We start from the raw sequence: 21,921 nt of genomic DNA, 5'->3' as shown, positions 1-21,921 counted from the left end.
GCAGAGCCCTCCAGAGGTGCCTCCAACCTCAGTTACGTGGTTTGGGGCTGTGAGTCTGCGAAGCCAAAGTTTCTGCTGTTTGAAGCAGCTCCAAGCCAGAGAACAGAGTGATTCCCCCCCCACACCATGAGTTATTAATGCCTTGAGCACTGAACGCCCCGAGGGAACACCATGTGCTCCCATTCACAGAGCAGGCTGTGAACAAGAGGTTCAAGAACAGGGCAGCTACCCAGAAGTGGTATCCTCACAGTGGGAGGGGAAAAAGGAAGGACACAGCCTGGCCTGATGGAGAACGCTGCCCTCCTGCAAGCCCAGCACCTGGGCAAGCTAGCGGAGAGCCCACCGTAAATGCCGGGTGGAGCAGCAAGGCAGGCAGCCTGCTCGGTCCGGAGGAGGCTGCCCACAGCCCACCAGCCCCAGCCGCAGAGCTGCGGACACAATACGCACGGAGGCAGTTTGTAAACATGCCAGCTTGCCGCCTGTGCCCTCCCAAACCTTTTACAGCCACATAATGCAGCACGTTTAAAGAAACTAAAGATGGCAAAGATAAATGCTCCCACAGGAACGGGCTGTTCTTCGTGGTTTTTCTATTAACAAAACTGGGTCAAGGCCACCAGCTGCCCGGCGCGGCCGAGTCCTTCGTTTGCTGTTCTGCAGCCAGCCGTTCAGGTTCAGCGTGCAGCTGCCGACCCGGCTTGCAGAGCTGGACCAGGATGCAAAGAGCGGGCTGGGGACAGGCTGCTCTCCCACGGGGTGCTGAGCCAGGGTGCTCCTACAGCTCCTGTCCCTGGCAGTGACTGCGTGGCTCCTGGTTGCTCCCAGAGACAGAAGGTCTTTACTAACACTGCTCTCCTCTCCCTCCCGAACAGGGGCCCTGCTCCCCCGGCCCCAGCGGCAGCGCATTTCAGACTTACCCTGAACACCTCCGCATGGTCCAGCCGCGACACCAGCACCAAGCTTTTGGGAGCAAAGAGCTGTGCGGGTTGAACGGGAGACGATGGCTCCTCTTCCTCCTCCTCCCCCTCACCATTCCTGGGGTGGCTCTGAGGCTAGGGAGACACACATCAGCCAAATCCCAGGGTTAGAAAAAGGATGCTCTTCCCTCTCCCAAGCCTCCGATGCCAGGGCCCGGATTCCTCCGACAAGAGGAAAGCGGGAACCACTGGCCAATGCCAAAGGCAGCCAGCTGCCTCCCAGCCAGTGCTGCTGACCACCCTGCCCAACCCGTCCCCCCAGACACGACCCCGGCAGCCGCAGTACCTGTGCGCTCTCGACGGCCTCCCAGAAGGTGAAGCAGGCGCAGTAATGCCGCTCCGAGTTGATGTCGGTCAGCACAGCCACGAAGAAGGTGGGGGGGTTCCTCTCCGTGAAGAGCTGCCAGCCGCTGGGCTGGCAGAACTGCAAGAGAGGGCAGGGGACGGCGGTCAGAGGGGCTGACCTGCCCACGCCGCTGCCCTCGCTCCCGCGCATCGCTACGGCAGCGGGAGCCGGGAGCTTCTGTGGGCTGGAAGATGCAAAAGCAAACTACCAGGTACCAACACTGCCAGGGGACAGGGAGCTTGATGTGGCAGCACATCACCTATAGAGTAGGTAAGGAAAGGGGGCTGTGCCTCCTTCCCCAGCACATGCTGCCCACCCGCAGGCACCACGGTCCAGGGAGCGGGGAGCACTGGCCAGAGCCTCTCATCCCCTCTCAGGGGGAGAACCAGGCAGGCGCCTTCCCCTCCTCTCCGCAGGGACAGCAGGAGCCGCTCAGAGAAACCCAAGCTGGGAGAAAGGGTGACGGGACACTCTAGCCAAGCTGGGCACCCTCCGCCACCCTGCACCCTTCACCCATCTTAGAGCTGCAGGAGCTCCCCCGACACAGGGGCTGCGAGGAGCTGGGCTGTGCCGTGTGAGCCAGCATTGAGCCTGCGAGGCTTGCCAGGCTCTGCAAGGTCCCTGCAGCCCACCAAGGTGCCGGGCGGCCGCACGCAGGCACGGCACAAACTGCGGGAAGGAAAGGCAATGCATCCCTGGGGCGAGCTCTGCACAGTGCAGGGCTGCCTCCAGGCACCGGCGTCTGCTCCGGGAGGTGGCACTCCTTCCTCAGGCCAGGCAGCTGGAAAACACCGGCCCAGGCTGTGCCAACACCACACTTCGGGCAGCTCCGAACACAGTTTTACCGGTTTCTGGGGACTTTCCAAACACCCTCCCAGGGCCAGTGGGTAATTCCAGCCAGCGGCCCCAGGACTCCCCCTGGGTTTTGAAGTCTCAAGGGACTTTTCTTTATTTCCTTAGCATCTGCATCTGGCTGGTGAGGAGCCGTGGAAAATTCCCGACACTTCTGGGCCCTCCCTGAGACAGTTTCCCAGAGTGCGAGAGCTCGGCTCCTTCCGGGGCTGTGGCCCGATGCACTCTGAAGATAAGGCGACTTGAGCAAAACCGAGGATGAGAATAAAGTAGCAACAGGGCCAGACTGGCAGAAAGGGTTGACATGCCACAAAGCTGCAGAAATTGCTGCTCCAGCCCAGACCCTTGCGAATCAAAGCTGGTTTCAACCCGGTGAAGTTTTCCAGCTGTTCACCGCTCTCTGTGCCCACCCTCACGCTCCACGTGCACGCACACACTCTGCTGCACAGACCCTCCTCTGCTCCCCTGGGCAGCCCGGTGCCGCTGCGGCTGTAAGAGCTGGGCATCAGCCGCCGTGCACGAGCTCCGCTTTCTTCAGCTGCCCAGGTACCGCAGCGGGAAGCAGGCGAGGCAAAAGCACTTGTGCAGCTGCTTCCCAGACTCTACCATGGACATCCCTGTAAACCTGCGTCCCAGGGCCTCTCCTTTCTTGTGCCATTTTCAAGCCGGGCTGCCTCCTGCCCGGCTCCCCTGTCAGCACGCAGGAGGAAGGTATGGCTCAGCAGCCATCAGGGTAAATACACAGCGTCACTCTCCCAACAAGAGAGTTCCTCTCCTCATTGGGCTCCACAATGAACCCGTAGCTCACCACTCTGCGCAAACATTTCCCGGACATTGCAGAAATGACGAGAGCAAAGCACACAAAGCTGCTGCCCTCGAGGAGTTTGCTGCTGGGTCCCACCCAGCACTTCCCGACTGCCACATCCCGGTGCAAAGGGATGCAACACCACGGCCACAGTGTCAAACCTTCCCTGCGGAGACAGGTATGTACAAGCCAGGTGTCGGGGGTCAAGTGTGCTCATCCAGAGGCCTGAGAAATGGAAGTCCAGATCCCCTGGACTGCTCCTCTAGAAGGGAACCCCGGGAGGACACCGACATCACCGCCACCGGCGGGCACAGGCTCTGCTCCGCTCATGCAGTCTTCTGTGCCAAGGAGCTGCAGCCCAATCCAGAGGCAATTACGCTGTTGCTAAACAGGCGCAGGGTAACGATGGCACGACACAAACATGAACATGCCTGAGCCTCTTCACTCGGGGTTACATCTGCTCAGGCCAAGGCATGGCTCCGCCATCTTCTGCCCCCAACGTGCGAGCTCAGCGAGGACCACCAGAGCCCTCGGTCCCATCACGGGCGGTGCAGGAGGCTCCTGACACCCCCCTGGGCTCCAAGCACCAAGCTGTTCTGGGACTCCTCCTGAGCCGTGGGATAAGAAGTCAGCTTCTTAAAAATAGCACTTGGTGAGAGCACGGGTCACTTCAAACCACAGCAGGCGATGCTGTGGATCGGGTCATGTCACTGGGGTATGTGACTATGCCCCGGAGCTGCTTGCAAAGCAGTTTGATTGCGTGCAATGCGCCCAGTTTGATTGCACTCAATGCTCCCCGGCCCGTTTATCCTGCAGAAGTCAACATGAAGTGGCCACATGTTCATAAGGCACGAGGCACACAGCTGTCTGACCTCCACAACCTCAATCAAGCTAGATCCTCTAGAAAGGACACGCATCCTCCACGGAAGACAGAAATCACAGAAATCACAGAATCAGTACGGTTGGAAAAGACCTGTAAGATCATCGAGTCCAACCTGGAAGGGCGTAGGTTGGCTGGTGATTAGAACAAGTGTCCTCCAGAAGCAGCCCAACCATGACCGATGGTGGCACCATGGCACTCTGCAACACTGAAGGGACTTTAACACTGCCACAGTTAAAGGAAGACAAAACTACAGGCCCCCACGCAGAACTAAAGATCTCCATGTGCAAGAGGTGAGCTCTTCACCCATGCCTTGCCCAAACTCAGATCCACGCTGGGAGGATGCTGACGCTGCACTCGTTTCCCCCACCGCTTGGGCAGAGCCAGCACTGCCAGTGGTCTGCCCTCGGGTGCGGTACGACCCACTGCCCGTGCAGCGCAGTAACACGGCACACGCTGCCAGGGCTCCACGTGGCCATTGGGGTGTGCGGGAGCTGCTCCGCACAGCGAGCGCTGCAGCGGCGTCAGCCTCTCCGTACAGCACATCGCAGCACTGCTGGGTGCCCACGGAGTGAGCTGCAGAGAGCCAGAAGAGAAGAAAGTCTCGATTCTTACGTGAGGGGGGTGTTGATGGAAGCGACTGACCTGAAGGATGTACTGCAGCTCCCCTACAGACGGGCGCTGGTGGATGTCCCAGCCAGGCTGCACCTAGGCCTCTCCGGAGCAACAGCTCTTTGTTTGTTTAGAAAAATCCCACAGGAAGGCAGAGCTGCGTGCCAGGCTCTGCAGACACTGCCTAGAGCAGTTTTAGCAACAAAACCAACCTCTCATGACAACATGTGTGTGTGTCTGTCTGGCAAGCCTTGTTTTCCACAGCATTGCACAGATCAGCGCTGCTTTACCACCTTTTCTTCTTCCACCAGTTACATCACAGGCCTTTCCCAAGTTTGCAAGGATTGATTTTGCAAGGATCTAGCCTGCGATGCCCCAAGGCATCCTCCTGAACATTTATTTCCACCCCAGAAAGCTCCGGGAGGGCAACGCAACCCTGCAGCAGAGTCGGCTGCCAGGCAGGAGGGACGACACGTGGAGCCACTGGCCACCAGCATCCCACTGGGTAAGGAGCTGCTTGCCCGACTCCTGATCAAACCCACGGTGAAGCGTGGCAGCAGCTCTCCTCTCTCCTGAGCGTTGCCGAAACAGCAGCCGGCTGCGTGGGCTCGGCTGCCAACCTCAGGTCCCTCTGCACCAGAGGTTGAAGATCTGTTGGTCAAGATGGACACACCAGATGAGGCTCCGCGCAGCTACCATCACCTGACAAAAGCAAAGCAACAAAGGAAGCTTTTCTGCGAGCAGCAGAGTGCGTTACCATCCCCTGGAAGCGGGGGGCCTGCGGACCCTGCCCCACCAAGCCCCCCCAGCCAGGGCCAGGACACAGCGTTCTCCTACGGGCAACCTCTGCCCCAGCGCTCCTGGCAGCCAGGGAGCAAAACCAGTGCTCACCTTCACCAAACAAGGAGATAGAAGCTGCAAACATGCAAGCAATTACCTGCTGGTTGGAAAACAAAAGGATCTCACTGATCTCAGAGAGCAGCAGAAACCCTAACGCCAGCACCCAGGCACCAGGAGAGAACGCAGGCATATGCCGGCTCGGGTGGCAGTACGTGCTGGCAGAGGTGAAATGTGTCTGGAGGCTTGGACGTAACCAGTAGGCACGACGACACATGCAAGAACCATCCACGAGCGGCCTTAAGACACGGGAAATACCGCGCTGTGTTAAGCAGACCTGTGGGACTGTGGTACAGAAGGACGTAAGGGCCAGCGCTGCGGGTGGGATCTGAGAGGGAGAGGAGGATTTGCACTAAGCCTCGCTGGCGCAGAAGGAACCAGCGGGTGTAGCAAACCATAGCACGCACTTACAGCCACCGGTTTTAGCAGGAATCTCCGTTCCCGTAACGCACACCTTGCTCGGTACAACTGCAGGCACTGCGACCAGTAACCCTTGGAAGTGAGGGCTGTTAGTCACAGCCCGAAGCGCGGCTCCCTGCCGTGGTTTCCCTGCAGTAATACCCCAGTACTCCCAGTTGCTCCACGGCCTGGAGATCCTGCTCCCCCAGTCTGCCCGCACCAGGCTGGCAAGGGCAGCCAGCGCAACCCACCGTGGGCTCGAGGGCTGCCAAGGGAGACGGCTCTGGCCTGGGACAGGAGGATGCTGCAACAGAAGAGACACGTTCGCATCCTGTGTCTCTCTCCAGAGGAACTTCCATCCATTAAAATGAGATATTTTTGTTTGGAAATGCTGTCAGACAGCACGCAAGGGCAGAAGCTACAAATTCCTGCTTCCTACACACACCAGAAAACCTTCTCCCCAAAAAAGCTGTTAAAAAGAAACATAGCAATGACTGCAATGTAACGTACAACCCAAAATCCCCCGGGGTGGGCTCCGTCTGATTTTCGGAAGCTGCCTTAGTTTCAGCCCTACATGCTGTTCACCCAGGACGCCTCCTGACAGCTTGTGGGAAGCCTCGGAGCCACCCCCGGCTCCCAACAGGACGGGGCTCCAATTGTTTAAATTCCAGGGATTTTTTGGCTGGACAGTTTGACCCTTGGGGAAAAAAGCAGCTTTCCTCTTTCTTGGGACAGTTCCCAAGTCCCCTGCAGACAACCAGGAAACACTAACCAGAAAAATAATATATACTTTTGCCTCGGACAAAATAACACATAAAAGTCCGAAATTGCGCTGGAGTTACGGCGAGCACGCGATAGGAAGACAAGCTGGCCACTGCCGCTGATCCCGGTGACTGGCCACACTTGCTGGCAGGCACACGGCATGACTTGGCGGCTGCAGCGGTAACTGCCGAAGCCAAGCGCCTGGGACAGGGCAGAGGGACAAGGATGGGGATAAGAGACGTGTCCAGCTCTGATGCCCTCCGCTCCACAGGCCGGTTGCTCCCGGCCGGCAGCTCTCCTTTGCAAGCGCCAGCATAGCCCCTTGGTTAAGTGTGACACGAGAGCTTTGGATTTCACATGACACAGGGTGTCCTGATCAGCCTCCAACAGCCACAGCTCAGGTGGACATTCTCCAGCACCAGCACACATAAAGATGGAGATGACCACCGGCTCTGGACGATGCCATGAAACGTGGGAGGCAGCTGAGAGCAGAACTGAGTCTGGACAGGTGAGTAGGGGTGGCCGCAGATCCACCGCTCAAAAAACGAGCATTAAATAGCACAGGGGACTTGCGCAGGCCATGAAACGAGATGCCGGCTGGGCCACCACCCCCCTCAGCTACCCAGAGCCCTGCCCGTGGGCAGCACAAGGCAGAGATCTCACGGTGCAGTGCCCTGAATCCCCGTGACACATCTGCTCTAAGGAAACAAGCTCCCGAGGCCAAGGCCACCCTCCCAGCGAAGCCCAGGGACCTGGAGCGGTAACCGGGCGGTTTGCCCCTTGCTACACCAGGTCCCTGGGACTCCCGCAGCCAAACCCTCATCAGAGACGCACGAACGCCCTTCGGCAGGTCCTGCTGGGAGGTGACTCAGGCCAGCCCTGTCTGAACAGGGAGGTGCAAACCCTCTGCGCACACCAGCGGAGGCAGGAAGGACTGGCAATTCCCAACTCCTCCGCTCCAGGAGAGGACAGGGGCTCTCAGCTGGCCGGTGCTCCCGCACTGACCATCACACAGCAGCCTCACCAGCGCCGACACCTCCCAGCACAGCAAAGGTACTTGCAAGGCCTCAAGCAACGGGGTCAGGATACTCCCAGCACCACGAGGCTTGTAAGGCGGCGAAGGAAGCTCTAAAGGCTCATCTGTCTTCAGGTTTTGTACTCCACTGCACTTCAGCTGGGAACAGGGAAGAACTGCAGCAGGGAGGAGGAGAGCACCTTAGAAGGGGGCTCAGTTTAGGGGTGAAAAGGGGTCTGGACAACTGGCAACCCAACCCACTCGCTTTGGCTGGCAGCAGAGCACCAGCTCCTCTCCTTTAGAGCTCCTCAGCAGCAGCACCAACGCAGCGGGGAAGGGTTTGAGAAGAACTTCCACTCAAATTTAGCAACCAAGGAGAACAATCCTATTATCCTTGATTAGTTAAAAGCTGGTTTGTGAAGAACCCACGCAGTGCCAAATTAGACTGGGTGTGTCACTTTATGGGTATGACCCAGCAATGATTGCAACCTCAAAGGGCTCGCAACAGCAGGCGAATGTGTCCAGAGGGCTGGAGAAGGGATCCAGGGCCCAGGAACCCTCCTCGCCGGGCGGATGCAAACAGAGCACACCCAGGCCTGCCGGAGGGCAAGCCGCCGCCGATACCAGCTGCCCGAGGAGGGGAGCAGTTTGCTCAGTGAAGTGCTTGCGAGAGGCCTGACAACGGCAGAGCCCTGCTATTCGCCACGGGGCTATTTATACTGACGCTGCATCCATGCTTTCCTCCAGGAAGCGTTCCAGCATCCCGAGCAGCTGATCCCAGAGGAGGAGGGGGGTGAGGAAAGCGGTCAGGAGAGGAGCCAGCCCCAGGCAGGGTGCGCAGCAGCGACCGCCTCTGGACAGCTCTGCTGCGGCCCGGCTGGGAGCTGGCACGCTGGATCCCATGGTTTTCCAAAGCTGGAACTGCGCTGGGGGGCAGGTGGTAACCCCTCTCTCGTGGGCTCCCCCCATCAGACCCTGCAGTGCCCAGCGAGATGCATGCACGCAGTGCCACGGTGTCACCTGCCCCGCACGCCGGTCACGCTTCCCTGGGGTCCCGGATCCAAGGGACAGCACACTCACCAGCTCGATGCCTTGGGGAAAGGGGTTGTCCTCCCAGTCCTTCTCCGGGAAACGCTGGAGTATCTGTCCCTGTCCATCCCCACTCCCTGCAGAGACAAGAGGGGGATTAGAGGGCAGGCAGCAGGTACCCAGCCAGCATTTCCGCCTCCAGTAACGCCAGGCTGGAAGCAACACCGGGACACTCTGGCACTGTGTCAGCCCTCCACAGACATGGGCAACACAGAAGAGACACCGGCCCCTTCCACAAACACAGCTGTACAGCAGCACTGCCCCTACCAGAGGGAAAAGCAGCAATTTTAATAGAGTCACAAGCAAACAGCTCTTAAACTTGTTATCTAAAGGTGTGTAACAGGCAAAGCAGAAGTGCGGCACGTCTCTGGTCAAGTTTAAGTTTCCTTCCTTGTGTCACTAAGACAAGATCATACACACAGATTTTGAACTGTAATTCACTGCTCATTATCTACAGCTTGCCACTTGACATTTTCCCCGAAGAATGGTGTCATGCTGCTCAGTTTTACTTTTGGGTTCCCCTGGAGCTGCCGTTTCCCCGTGCCTTTACAGCACCTGGAGCCTGTACCACCACTGCGGGGAGCACTCCCATCCACGCCTGCCCACCAGCCCACACCAACCCACATAAGAAAATCTGCTCTTCACCCAGATCATGCCCTGATCTAGCTGGCCACGCAAGCACCGGGGAGCAGGCCAGCTCTTCTGGTAGCAGCCGGCTCTTAGGACAGCCTGAAGCAACAGCTAACCCACCCCTGAAACTCAGGTAGCTCCTCCTGCGTTCACAGAGCCTACAAGGCTGGGGAAGCGCTTCTAGGCTGGCCACGTCCTTTCAGCGACAAAGCTGCTCAGGGCAAAACCCTGCTCCAGTGGACCAAGCTGCAGTCTGGGAATTGGAAATCCTGAGAAGGATTTTGCTCCTACCACAGGCTAGGCACAGCCACGAAGGCTGGCTGCCCCTGTAAAGCAGGACCGTCTCAGTCCCTTGCGGAGCTGCCGAGGGATTACCGCATCCACTGCGTCGTCCTGGGGGATGACCACCTCTCTTGTCCCTCACAGTTACAGCTGCTGCCTTTGGGAGCACAAGCGCTGCCGGCCTCCCTCCGGCACAGCCGGATTTTGGCCCCGGGACTGCTGACAGGGCCAGGTTAACAGGAGGAGCCTTGCCAGAAGGCGTGCACCACCGAAGGACTATTTTCGGCCCCTAACCCTGTTTCCACCGCTCCACTTACTTACCACCAGCCAGCCACAGCTGAATTTAGCAGAACAAGGCATCAGAAAAGATGCCACTTATAGTCTGAGGACCAAAATGGAAAGGTCAGTGCAAAGCTGTGAAGAAAATAGCGTCAACCAAATCTCCACCCCCGCTGACCTCACCCCCGGACAGGTCCCAGGCGCCGCTGACAGCATCAGTCACTGCAAGGTGCTCACGGCCAAACACGTTGACTAAGACCTGCCTCCTCCAAGCGCAAATGACCTGACTCAAGCTTCACAGACAGGAAAAACCCTTTTAGACACACGCGCCAGAATTGCAGCTCTCTAACGGCCTGCCCATGGCGAGCGCTCTCGGACCCGTGCCCTCCACGACGGCTTGCTCCAGCAGCCTTGCCGCGAGTGCAGGTATCTTCACTCGCACTCTCTTGGTCACAAGGGAAACAGACACAAGATCATCCTCAGCACGAACGTAAAAATCACTCCAGGAGTTGTTCAGAGCAAGGGGAAACTTGACCCCCTGGGTTTTCTCAAAGCCCAATGCTGTCACGCTATTTAGCAATCTGTGGGCTAGGTACATCGTGATTTTAGCGACTGTCATTAATAAGCAGCCTGACTTAGGAATTCTGGCCAGCCAGGCGCTCTCCTCAGCTATTCCTTAGGCGGCCTGATCCTTGCCTTCCTACTTCCCATCATGCAACACACGCAGCATCCAAGCTGCTCGCCGGCCGTATCGGGCTGTCTGATCAGCGTGCCCCTTCCTGCGGAGGGGAGCCGGACCAGCCCCGCCGATTCTTCTGCTATCCCCAGCCGAGATGCCTGGGAAAGCACGTGTGCCTGCGAACGTCGGCCTTCACACAGCTGCTTCGCTTCGCGTCTTCCTTCCTGCCTCCTCCGGCCGCTGCGCTGCAAAAAGGCCGGCACGACTTAAGGGGACACCTGGTCACAGTTCCTGGAGCAGCCTGTTAAGGTCTAAATTAGCGTTAAGCTATATTTGGAAGTTTACGAGATGTTATCACAATACAGGAAATTCTAAATAAGCAAAAAGTTAAACACTCAGCTGACACAACACAACCAGATGACCTTAACTCTCGGGCAGGCCAGCGGTGAGCGCTAGCACGCTGGGGACGCTCTCCGGGAACCGCTGGTTCTCAGTCCAGCGGGGTCATGGCCAAGCGAGAGACTCCCCTCTGCTTCCCTGACTCTCGGTGTCTCTAAGTGATGTGACAAGAGGAGCTCGGAGCAAATGTCCTGGAGAAAGACCAAGCCAGGACTCCATCTGCCGGGACCCAAAGCCACATTTCCAGAGTGCTTCCAGTCCCCCGCAGAGAGGTGTCTACCTTCCCGGGTAAACTCACCCAGCAACTGCCTGCTAGCCCGCGGGAAGGAGGGTTGTGCCGATTTACAGCAAGCTCCACAGCAGCCGGCACAAAGGCGTTGCAGTCCCGGCCACCCAGCGCAGGCGAGGCCGGTCTGTGCCCCAGTGACCGGGCTCCTGCTCCAGGGAAGCCACAGGGTCTGGCCAACGGGGAACCCAACCGCCCAGCAGCTTCTCCAGCCGCTTCAGGAGCTGGACCTTCTCTGTGGAGCCTGCTGCGATGACAGAGTGAGGAGAGTCAAAGGAGAAGTGAGTTTTCGTGTGTTTTTTAGGCAAAGGATCGTGTTTGGAACAAGTCCTTTTCCAGCACTGACACCTGAAGCCCTCTGTTCTCAAGAGCGAAGTTACTGAAAGCACGGCAGGGTGTTTCATCAAGCAATACAGTACAACCCGTACAGCCTCAAGAAATCAGTCCTGCAGGCTCAGACACGACTCCCGCAGCCCCGAACCTTGAAAATTCGGTATAATACAGGGGAACGCAAGGCTCGCAAGTCCTCAACACATGAGGAAGAGGTGCTTCAGCCTTCCTTCGCCCCTGGCCTCCAGCACAGAGGCTGGGGGTTGTCCAGCTCTGCCGGGAGAGAGCAGGGGGATCATTTCAAACACGGAAATGTTTTGGCAGCTCACCCCCGGCGCAGGGAGATGGACCTCAACTTCAGCATTGCTTTGAAGTGTCATTAGCAGAGGCTTCCAAGAGCTGCTCGGTATCTTGAAATGGAAATTATTTAAAAAGTTTAGCTCTTTTAAAGCATCATCAAGTACTTTATGCTACAAAGCACTGACCATAGTTACTAAGGTGGCTTCCTGCAAAACAGTATTAACCCACAGGGCACGAAGCCATGAAATGCAACCCGCAAGGGGACCTGAAGCTTCTGCCAAGAGCACTTACTGCTAAGAACTGTGGTAAGCGATGCAACGTACCCAAACCATGCCTGCAAGCCTGCTCCATCAGATGCAAATCAGGCACCAGCCCTGGACTACGAGCAGGTTGCTAATGGTGCTCTTGGAACGAGCAACGATCCACGTAACCCTGGCAGGGCCGCGAGCGGTATCAAACAGTGGTTGGGCAACTACCCCGCAAGAAGTACGAGCTATTGCATCAACCAACGTTACGGGCTGACTAACCTGCCAGCACATCCCTCAGCAACGCTCCGGTCTACCTGCAAAGCAAGGTGGTGGCTCTTGGCACGAGGGCGCGGGAGCTCAGCTGCCAAGTGCTGGCCAGCGAGAAACAGGGCATTGCACAGGGTCTGGAAGAAAACAAGCACTCTCTTTAGAGAAGTCCTGTGCAAGAGATTCTCACCCAAAACATGCAGGCTGTATTTATTACAAACCAGCACCTGACTACCCAGGATGGCTGGAATTAAAAAACAAAACCACTACATTCAGTAGTACAACCACTACTACAGCTGCTGTGACAAACTGTGATGAGGTCAGGTCGGGAACGATGTGATGTGCAGAGCGAGGTCCAGCAGGCTCTGGCCAGCTCCACGCTCCCCCTCTGCAGCTTTCCAGGGTGACGGGGAGCAGCACACCCTCGCTGCAGTCCATCAAAGCTGAACCCAAGCCAGATCACGCTTCAGCACCTGGCTGCGTGACGCCCGCGACAAGAAAGCTAAGGCAGGAAGCTCCCCCGGTTCACGCCTGCCCAGCAAACAGGAAAGGTCTGCCAGGGGCGAGAGAGCGAGCAGTCCAAGGTTGCAATCTCTACAACGCTTCGACAGGCATCGACGGCTCCCCGGGACAGGCCTCGCTGCTCAGCTGCAGGCTGCGCTTCCGACTGGCAGGCAGATGGTTTGTTGTGGGACAGAGCGCTGCAAACGCTGCGGTCTGAGCTGCAAATGCACAGCAGCGCATGCTGATCGCATGGGAGCTGCAGGCTGCTCTGCAGGCAACCCTCCTGTCCCACACCCCAACCCACAAAACTATCAAACCGCAGGTGACAAGCTACTGTAGCTCTTCCAGGCATCGCGAAGAGCTACGTCCCCCCTCCCCATACCTCCACTTCTCTTCCTCCGTATGATGGAATTCACTTTTTAGGGAAAAATCAATCAACAGCTTAAAAAGAAAAGGGGAAAAAGCCCACACAATTTCAGTCAATAACTTGCAGCTCTCCCAGCGGAGACGAACAGGAGACACGCTGCAGCCCCAACGGCTGCTGGAGGACATCTCTGCAGGGTCCTGCCCTGGCCAGAGGAGACGCAGCCTCACAGGGACGGACACCTCCCTACGGCCCAACGGCTCCCACCAAGCTCCCAGAGCCGCACGGTTCTCCTCTCAAGCATGCCAAGCGGGAAACACAGTTTTATTTTTCACTCTAACATCCACACCTGCTGTTTAGCTTTCAGATATAACCATTACAGGCAAAGTCATCACTGGCTCTTATTTCTCTTGCTCTGCCTATCATGCCTCACCCCAGCAGAGCAGTTCCAGAAACCGTCTCCGGACAAAACCCCTTCTCCTTCTCATTTCTTTCATTCTCAGTACGAGAGAAGCACCTCTGAGATCTTCCCTGACTGTAAGATCTTCACATCTAGGCTTCTGCGTTCATCCCACTGGCCTCAAAGTTTCCTACGAGAAGACTTATCATGCTGAGCTGATGAGGAAGGCAGGACCACTGCTTAGCACTCCTAATAACTGGGAGTCAACACCTGCAGGAGTGGAGAAGCTGGGATATTCTAGCCCATGGACATCAGATCCTCCCCCCTGGAGAGCAGGGAGAAGCTTTGGGGGATTTATAAAACAACAGAGAGAGAAAGAGAATGAGGCAGAAAGAGGGATTCGGAACTGAGCCCAGCAAGCCATCCTCATCCCGGAGACTGAAGTCCTCCCCCCGTCCCACCAAACCCACCGCACCGGCGGGCACAGCAACCCCAGAACAACACGACGAGTGTCTGCTCGGAGGACAATGACTGCCCTGTTCCCCCATTACATATTTATGAAAGGAGCACGAAGAATGGCTTTTCTATGGAGGAAAACAAAAGGGCTGTGTGCGGGTCTGGCGGGGCCGGGGCTGGCCCGCTCCTCCCGGCCACTGCGGCAGCCCCACGTCTGCCACCGTCCCGGGCGCCCCGAGCCCTCCCCTGGGGAAAGCCCACCCGCCCCAAACCGACTGAGCAGCCTGCCCTCGTCCCCGCACCCCGGCCATGAGCAACGTCCCCCCGGCACGGGAGGAGACGCCCCTGTCCCCGCCACGCCATGCCATGCCACCCCAGCAGCACCAACCGTGGCTGGGAGTGCCGCGGGGTGCCATCCACCCGTGCGGACACCCCGGGGGGCACAGCTCACCTCCCGCAACCCGCAGAGAGGAGTCACTTTGCTGCCACGTGTATGTGAAGTGGCACTTACTGGACTCCCACTGTCCCCTCCGGCTCCCCCCAAGAAGGCCAAGTCCCTGCTGCAGGCACGGCCGCCTTTTCTGTCTGCACAGCGGGGCCAGCAAGCCAGAGGAGTAAATAATCCAGACAAATAAATAATCCACACTTTTTCCTTCGCTTTGTGTTTTAGCGCAACTTCCCAGGAGAAGAAACTTGGGAAGAGACAAAGCTCGACCCTTTCCCAGACCACAGGAACACCAGATGCCTGCGCAGCAGCCGAGTCACCGGCACCTCGCACACGGACCGGAGGCAGATTTGAACCAGATACGGAACGTGCGCTCGGCAGCAAGTCTGCAGGACAGGAGCAGGACAACGCAGAAACTTTCGCCTCTTACAAAGGTCCTTTTGATGGTATTTAAGGCAAAAGTCTCTACAAAGAAACAAAGTTGTACCCAGAACACCAATTCCTGTCCTGAGTATATTTAAAAAGAAAAAAAAATTAGGGAAAAAATGAACTCATTCTGTGTTTAACTATTGCCTTGGTGATGTTTGAGGACATGTTTGACTCTCTGTAAACACAAGATGATAATGATCAGGAGGACAAACAGTTTGGGATGGGACTGAATGCAGAACTGGGTGGTGAAGCAAACTGTCTACAAGCAACTCCGATCAAAACACGACCAACTCGTTGCTGGGAAAGTTCCTTACAACGATGGAACACCTCGCAAGGGCAGGCAAAACACGCCATTCTTGGGTCACTCACTCCCAGATAAAACATCCTCAAGGAAAGTCAGTGGGAACATCGCTGCCCGGCCAGCGCGGGGTGGTGAGGACCCGCTCCTGTTTTCCCAGCGCAGCACCTCCACTGAAAGTCATGACTCTCGGAGGTTCTTCTGGATGAGCCGCTTAGTAAGGAGATGTTTATAGAAGAGCTAAAATTAAAGCCTCTGAAGAACTGGACGGCGTTGCTCTCCCTTACAGAGCTCTTCACCATTCTATTTTCACACCATTCCTTCCCCGGGCCCCCGCTCCCATCCCTGAGCTGTCATTACCTTCCTTAAACCTGTTCTTACTCACTCTCAAATTAAGGCCGAGAAGTGTCGGCGAGACACCCCGTCTCCCCCCGGCCGGTGGGTGCACGGCACCAGCCCGGCGAGCAGGCAGCCCGGGAGCGGCTGGGGACCGGACCCCCCCGGGCAGCACCAGGCTGCAGGGACCGGCAGCGCCAGGACCTGCGAGCTGCAAACTCGCCGGGGTCGAGCACGCCGGCCAACCCCTGCGGGGCAAGGAGTCGTGGCTGGAAAATCCCGGGAGCCCCCGTGGGCCTGCAGGGATGCGGACTGGTCACTCTCCCACCACCCCGGCTCCCTGTGGAAAGGTCCGCTTGGATCTCCCAAGAAGGTGGAAGCCACTGCGCTTGCCCAAGCACGATGCCTTCAGGATGATGCTCAGCAGCCTCGACACATACCCCAGAGTAAAGAGCTGCACGGGGTCAGGAAAGATCCCGAGATCCGGAACTGGTCCGGTGAAGGAGGGACCAGCTCGGCAGGAGCTCCTGTTCAGCATGAAATAAATCGTCCTGTGCAGGGAGCTGGAGAGAAAGATGTACTACCGTCTACGAAACAAACCGCAGATCGGGAGGCTAGGCACGGTACATGCTGATATGGAGCGTTGCTCCTTTGTAAAGCTTTACTGTTCCTTGAGCAGATGCCAAGAGGAGAACTGTATTTATCTTTAGAAACATTAAGGCATAAGAGGAAGTAATTAAAAAAAAAAAAATCCGTCTGTTTCCGAGAGCTTGTCCCAGGAAAGTGCTGTTCGGGGCCCGGAGGGTTACTGGCAAGGAGACAGAGATAAGCGTTTTACAGCTGCCTACCACTTGTTCACCCATAGCCATTTCTGGAAACGCTCCCTGCCCGTGCGTAACAGGAAGCCTCGGGCTTGACACGACCAGCAGAGCCTCCACGCAAACACGGGGCCCCCAGCCCACCCAAACCACCACGCACACCGTGCCTCGGTCACCGCCGGCTGCCGGAGAGAGCACCCGCTCCTCCCAGCCCGCGTCCGGACACAGAGGTCTCTTCGGAGGAGCCCTCCGTGAAAACCGGTCCCAAGCCACGACAGCCCGGGAACTGCTTTAAGGCACAAATGTGCTGCAAAATCAAGAGCTGCAACGTGACAGTGCCAGCTGCCCGGATGAAGAAGGCGAGATGGATGTCGGGCACGTTCCTCCAAACCCGGAGGGACCAGGAGTGACGCGGAGCTATGGAAGCTGCTGGGAGCAGCATTCTCCACCCAGTGCCACCAACTGAAAATGCTCACGTGAACTTTGGCTTTTACTCTCTCTTGAGGGAGGAACTGGCTCCAAACAGCAGGTCCTTGCTGTTCAAGCTGTGTGCTCCACCTGAAGCGTGGAGGTGACGGCCTCACACCCTGAGGCACGGGGTGATCGGACACAGACTCCCCATCCCGCTCTCGGGAATGCTACGAGGCTCTCCCTTAATCTAACCTCACTGAAAATAGCTTTGCCCAGTTTATACTTTGCAGGCTGGTTAGATTTGCAACAACTCCCAAATCTCTACAAACCACAACTCAAAAGCCACTGTTTTATCGAAAGTTTCTGGAGAATCCAGTTTGCCAAAAAGCAAGACAAAGTTGTATCCCAGCCCTGCCCAGTGCTGCAGAGGGAATCCCCCACCCAGTGGGAAGTCTCCAACCCCGAGTATCTGCAAACGCCTCTCTGGAAGGGCCGAGAGCAGCAGCAAAGCGTCAGACCTCACCCAGGGGCCTGCAGAGGACTCACGGTCCTCAACCGGGGGAAACGCTTCCCGACCCTGACTGCTCCACTCCAGCACTCTCCATTCACCGCGGCCCTACTGAAGTGGAAATAGCAGTCCCTAGTGCAAGCAAAGCACTCCATACGATGAGACCGCCCAACACAGGGCATCTTACAAATTCAGATTCACTCGTTCAAAAATAACAGGGGGAAAAAAAAAAAAATCATGGTTCTCAATGTCCCACAACTGTCACTGGGCATTTGCAGATTGTCTCAGGGACCACATCCTCCAGGGAGCATCCCCGGAGCAGGAGGGCAGCTTGGCGGAGTGGCACACCACAGCAGGCACGCCTTGGCGGCTGGGCAGCGGCTGGGCAGCAAGCGCAGGCAGGGAGACCGCAGGCAGCGTTAAGTTTGACCCTCACCCTTCCCCGGCGCAGAGCAGCATGAACTCAGAAAAAGGAAGTGACAGTACGTGCCAGCGTCACCTTAATTATCTTTTTTTACCCCACTTCCTCCTCGCTCCAGAGAGGCTGCGGTGCGATGCTCGGAGAGGCTGCGGTGCGATGCTCGGTGCTGAAGAGCAGGCGGAGCAGCCAGACGAGCTCAGCGGAGCTGCAAGGACTGCTCAGCGGCACAGGATGCTCCATCCATCCCCTTCCCTGCCCTCCCCAGTGCCCGCGGATCGATGCCTGGAGCAGGGGCTGTGCAGGGCACATCAGCACTCCTGCCCACGCGCCTTGCCGTGCAAGCTGCGGCATTAAGTCGCAATACAGGAGCAGCATGAGAGTCAAAACAGGTCATAAAAGACTGTTAGATTGCTGCTGTCTGGAGGTGAAGGGGCTGTACAGCCTGGTAGATGCAGAGTTACTTACATGAAATAGGCCCAAAATTTGAGTGTCTCCTTTCCAACACAGACTAAGCAATGAGAAGATTTTTAGACTGACGTGGTGCCAGCACACACGGCTCCGGAGTGCACCGGTGCTTAAGGTAGAGTGGGTCATAACGCGAGAGGAGACCTCGCTGCGTATAACCTGACTCAGTCCTTCCATGTTTACAGCAACACACACGTTATAAAGCCCTGTGGCTGAAATGGTACCATATTCCACAATTAACCAAAGGTTTTTCTGAGGAACCGACGTGGTGTTTGGATTTACCCCGGGGCTCAGGCTGAGCTGAGCAGCCAGGCAGCATCACTGGCTGCAACCACATCCCCAGCTCAGCCCGAGGGCAGGCTCATGGCATGGGACGTGCCTGTCACCAGCCCCACAGCCCAAGTTTTCTTCCTGCAACAAAAATAACGCCTTGCTGAGCTGGACGGGATGGCACTGAGAGCCGTGGCTGGTGCAGCACCCAGGGCGGACGCTGCTGCCCAAATCCTCCCCGGAGAAGGGGACCCAGCACCCATCGGGAGCTCTGCGTCTGGATGCAGGGACAGAGCTGGTTTTCCCTGCCCCAATTTTAGCACCCCTTCCTCTCTGACGCCGCGGGGCCGGAGCAGAGCTCCCGCCCGGCCAGCCTGACCGCAGCCAGAGGAGCCGTCCTGCCGAGCGGCACCGCGGTAATCCCCAGCCGTCGCACGCGGGCGCGGAGCAAACAGCGCGGCCCACGCACGGCTCCGCGGGCGCGTGGCGAGCTGCTAAAAGCATTTTGGGGAGGAACCTGTTCTATTTTTACCTGATGCCAAATTCCAGTTACTTCCCAGGGGAGCTATTAGCCAGCTCCACTGGCACCCTATCCCGATAATTACAGGGCCACGCCACCAACATTTACCCAAGGCCTAAAAACAGCACGTGCTGCCCTGACGGCTCCTCCTGCCCCGCCACAGCCCAGCAGCACCAGCAGGGACCCGCCAGTCCCTCCAGAAACCCGCTCTGGTCATGCAGGCAGGACACGGCGGCTGGGCACACCCCATCTCATGGAGCAGCTGTGGGGATACGATGCACCTCCGCGACCCACTGTTACTTTCAGTCTTAAGCTTTGGGACCTTACAGCCCTGCTGGCAGCGTGGGCTTTCGAGCGCTCCAGCCCACTATGCACAGAGGCCTCGGGGAGAATCACAGAAAGCAGTGTATTCACCTCAAAAATCACACAGAAGCTGTGCACATCCCGAAACGCAGCACACCATTCTCTCCCAGCTGAGCCGTGCGGGGCACAGATGGACGTGCCGACTTGCCAGGTCCTCGGCCCGGGATCACAGCTCCAGGGTATCGAAGCACATTCTGGCAGGACTAATCCAGCGTCGGGCAGCAAATCTGAAGTTTTAACGAAGGAGCATCCAAGTGCTTCAGCATGATACAAAACTCAGTGTTAGACACCCCCCGTCACATGTTTGTGATGAACACTACAGCGTAGACATTACAGCCTTCCCACTCATCACGAGGATCCCAGCTTGCATGTTCGACCGAGCTCCGTTCGCTTTCCACCCTCGCTGCATCCCCTGCCGCGCCCCCGCCGGCACAAAAGCCGCCACCGGTACAACAGCCACCCTAGCACAGAGCTTTAGCCCCCACAACGTGGCTCCGCACAGGAGGAGCACATCCTGCTCAGCTCGGCACCGGATGGCTCAGAGCCGTAACACCCCAACTGCCAGCAGGTCCCGTCTGTGTTGGTCGCATGTGCCCCATCGTGCCCGAGGCTGGCTGCATGGCACAGGCTCCGGGAGAGGCTCTGCACCATCACCTCCCGGTGCCTGGCAGGGACAGCCGACGTCCTCCCTCTCCCGGGACACTGGCACCGGCTTCCTGCAGAGTCACGCTTCCGGCATCGCTCTTGGCCTGCAGAGCAAAAGCTGAAAGTGGCCTCTGAGCTTCCCAAACACCCAGCAGTGAGGGGACATCAGCCTCCGGTGTCTGGCTGACAAGAGAGGAGGGAGGACACGGAGCTGCACCCTGCTCCTCGGCAAACCCACACCACCCTGAAGCCAGAACCTGACGGGCAGCGGTGCCCAAGCACCTGTGGGATGGCTCTGGCGTGAGCCCATCTACACTTTGCTGTAGCTGGATCCTAAACCTGGAACAGCCCTCACCTCCCAAAATCCTCCATGAATCCCCGCACACTGCTCAGGAACCTCGGGCACAGCGCTGGCACGTGCAGCCGGTGACCTGCCCCAGGGCCCTGCACCTCCTCCTGGCACCATGGTGGAAATGACCACTGAAACCATCCTGCTGCCGCAGCCACCGCCGGCAGTGTTCGGCTCACGGCATCCAGCGTCACGGGGATCAGGAGCTATTTGAGAACGCAGCAGCTGAGTGCTGTGGGCCAGACAAATAACACTGCTGGGAAGCCACTGGAAGGAAAACTCCCCTTGCAGGCAACGGGCAGCAGGAACAGCAACACAAACAGCGAGTGCAAACGTGCCCCTCGACGCCTCACCTGCCTGCGGTGCTGCCCGCAGCACTGCCCACGCTGTCCCCAGCCCTCCCCAAGGGAGGCTGCGAGCTCCCGCACACAAAGCCCATGAGCGGAGGGGAACAGCAGCTCCTCTCCTCCCCAGCCCCGCTAGGCACTGCTCGCTCTCCTCGCCAAGAGCAGGAGCTTAGGGGAAATCCACAACTGCGGAGCGCGGTTTACGGCACAGCTGGGCTTTCCCCACTGAAACGCCCGTCGGCACTGTGCTTTACAGTGGTGGGTCAGTCTCGCACAGCAGCACGTACGGTGATGAATTTTCCCTGTTCTGAACTCTGACCTAAGCATGAGCTTCTCCCATTGCATTAGCTAATTCTTGACAGTATTTGTATTTTGAGACAAATCTGCTTTCGCTGCTTTACTGCACTCCCTGATGCTCTCCAGAGCTGCAGTAGCCAGAAGCACATGGTATCAGTGGCGAAGCATCACCACACAGATCATGGACTTGCAGCACCGATCAAGACACTTCTACATCCTTCTATCGTCAAACCCAAAGATGAAGGTTTCTGTTTAACACTGAGGACTGAGAAATGAGCCAAAATTGCTCCACACCTACGGATCTGAAGGACCTACCCCTCACCAGAAGCTTCTGGACTGCAGGTGTCCTTCTGCTGCGCCTCTACAGCCCAACCCATGGTCATCTCCAGCCAAGCACCGCCATCCACCAAAGCTGCTCATTAATTACTGCCTCTTCTTCAATCAGCACATTTCAGTCCCTTTTCTAATCAGTTCAGAGCGTTTTTTGGTTGGGTATTATCTCCTTTTAATCTCATTTCCAACACACTTCCCAGAGCACAACAGCAGAGCGGAGGGACACAGAAGGCCAAGAGAAAGCCCAACCAAGCTGGGAGAGAGCACGGTGTATTCGACAGGATACACCTGACGGGAGCGGCGAGGCCGGGGAAGCCCAGCCACAGCTGACCAGGCGATGGAGAAGCAAGACGAGGACATGGGGCCGGTGCACCCATCGGGGCCAGGGGGCCGTGGAGGTGGCCGTGCAAGGACACGCCAGCCTGCGCTCGCTCAGCTCCCCTCTCCCCAGGGTGCCACCACCAGCCACCCTCAGCTGCCCGCACAGCAGCCGGGCTCGGTTATCCCTTGTAAACACAGTAAACTACAGATTCCGCTTCTATGTGCTCCAGGCGCTGCTTCTGAATTCCCTGCTCCCAACAGCCAGTTTGTTGGGAAACTGCAGTGACAAA

General features: G+C 57.5%; 1 protein-coding gene across 1 annotated transcript in view; it reads right to left on the bottom strand.

The window, feature by feature from the left end:
* SBF1 (SET binding factor 1) overlaps nucleotides 1-21,921 on the bottom strand; it is an 85,241-nt gene that overhangs the window by 31,894 nt on the left and 31,426 nt on the right. Inside the window, exons 2-4 of the mRNA XM_059817078.1 lie at nucleotides 8,623-8,708; nucleotides 1,261-1,398; nucleotides 915-1,049 (exon numbers count right to left, since the gene is read on the bottom strand). Of these exons, the coding sequence (XP_059673061.1) occupies nucleotides 915-1,049; nucleotides 1,261-1,398; nucleotides 8,623-8,708 (359 nt within the window). The remainder of the gene's footprint in view (nucleotides 1-914; nucleotides 1,050-1,260; nucleotides 1,399-8,622; nucleotides 8,709-21,921) is intronic.

The sequence above is a fragment of the Gavia stellata genome, chromosome 4 (assembly GCF_030936135.1).
Source record: "Gavia stellata isolate bGavSte3 chromosome 4, bGavSte3.hap2, whole genome shotgun sequence".
NCBI lineage: Eukaryota > Metazoa > Chordata > Aves > Gaviiformes > Gaviidae > Gavia > Gavia stellata.
Note: the sequence above shows the minus strand (reverse complement) of the source record. Positions and strands in the feature narration are given on the sequence as shown.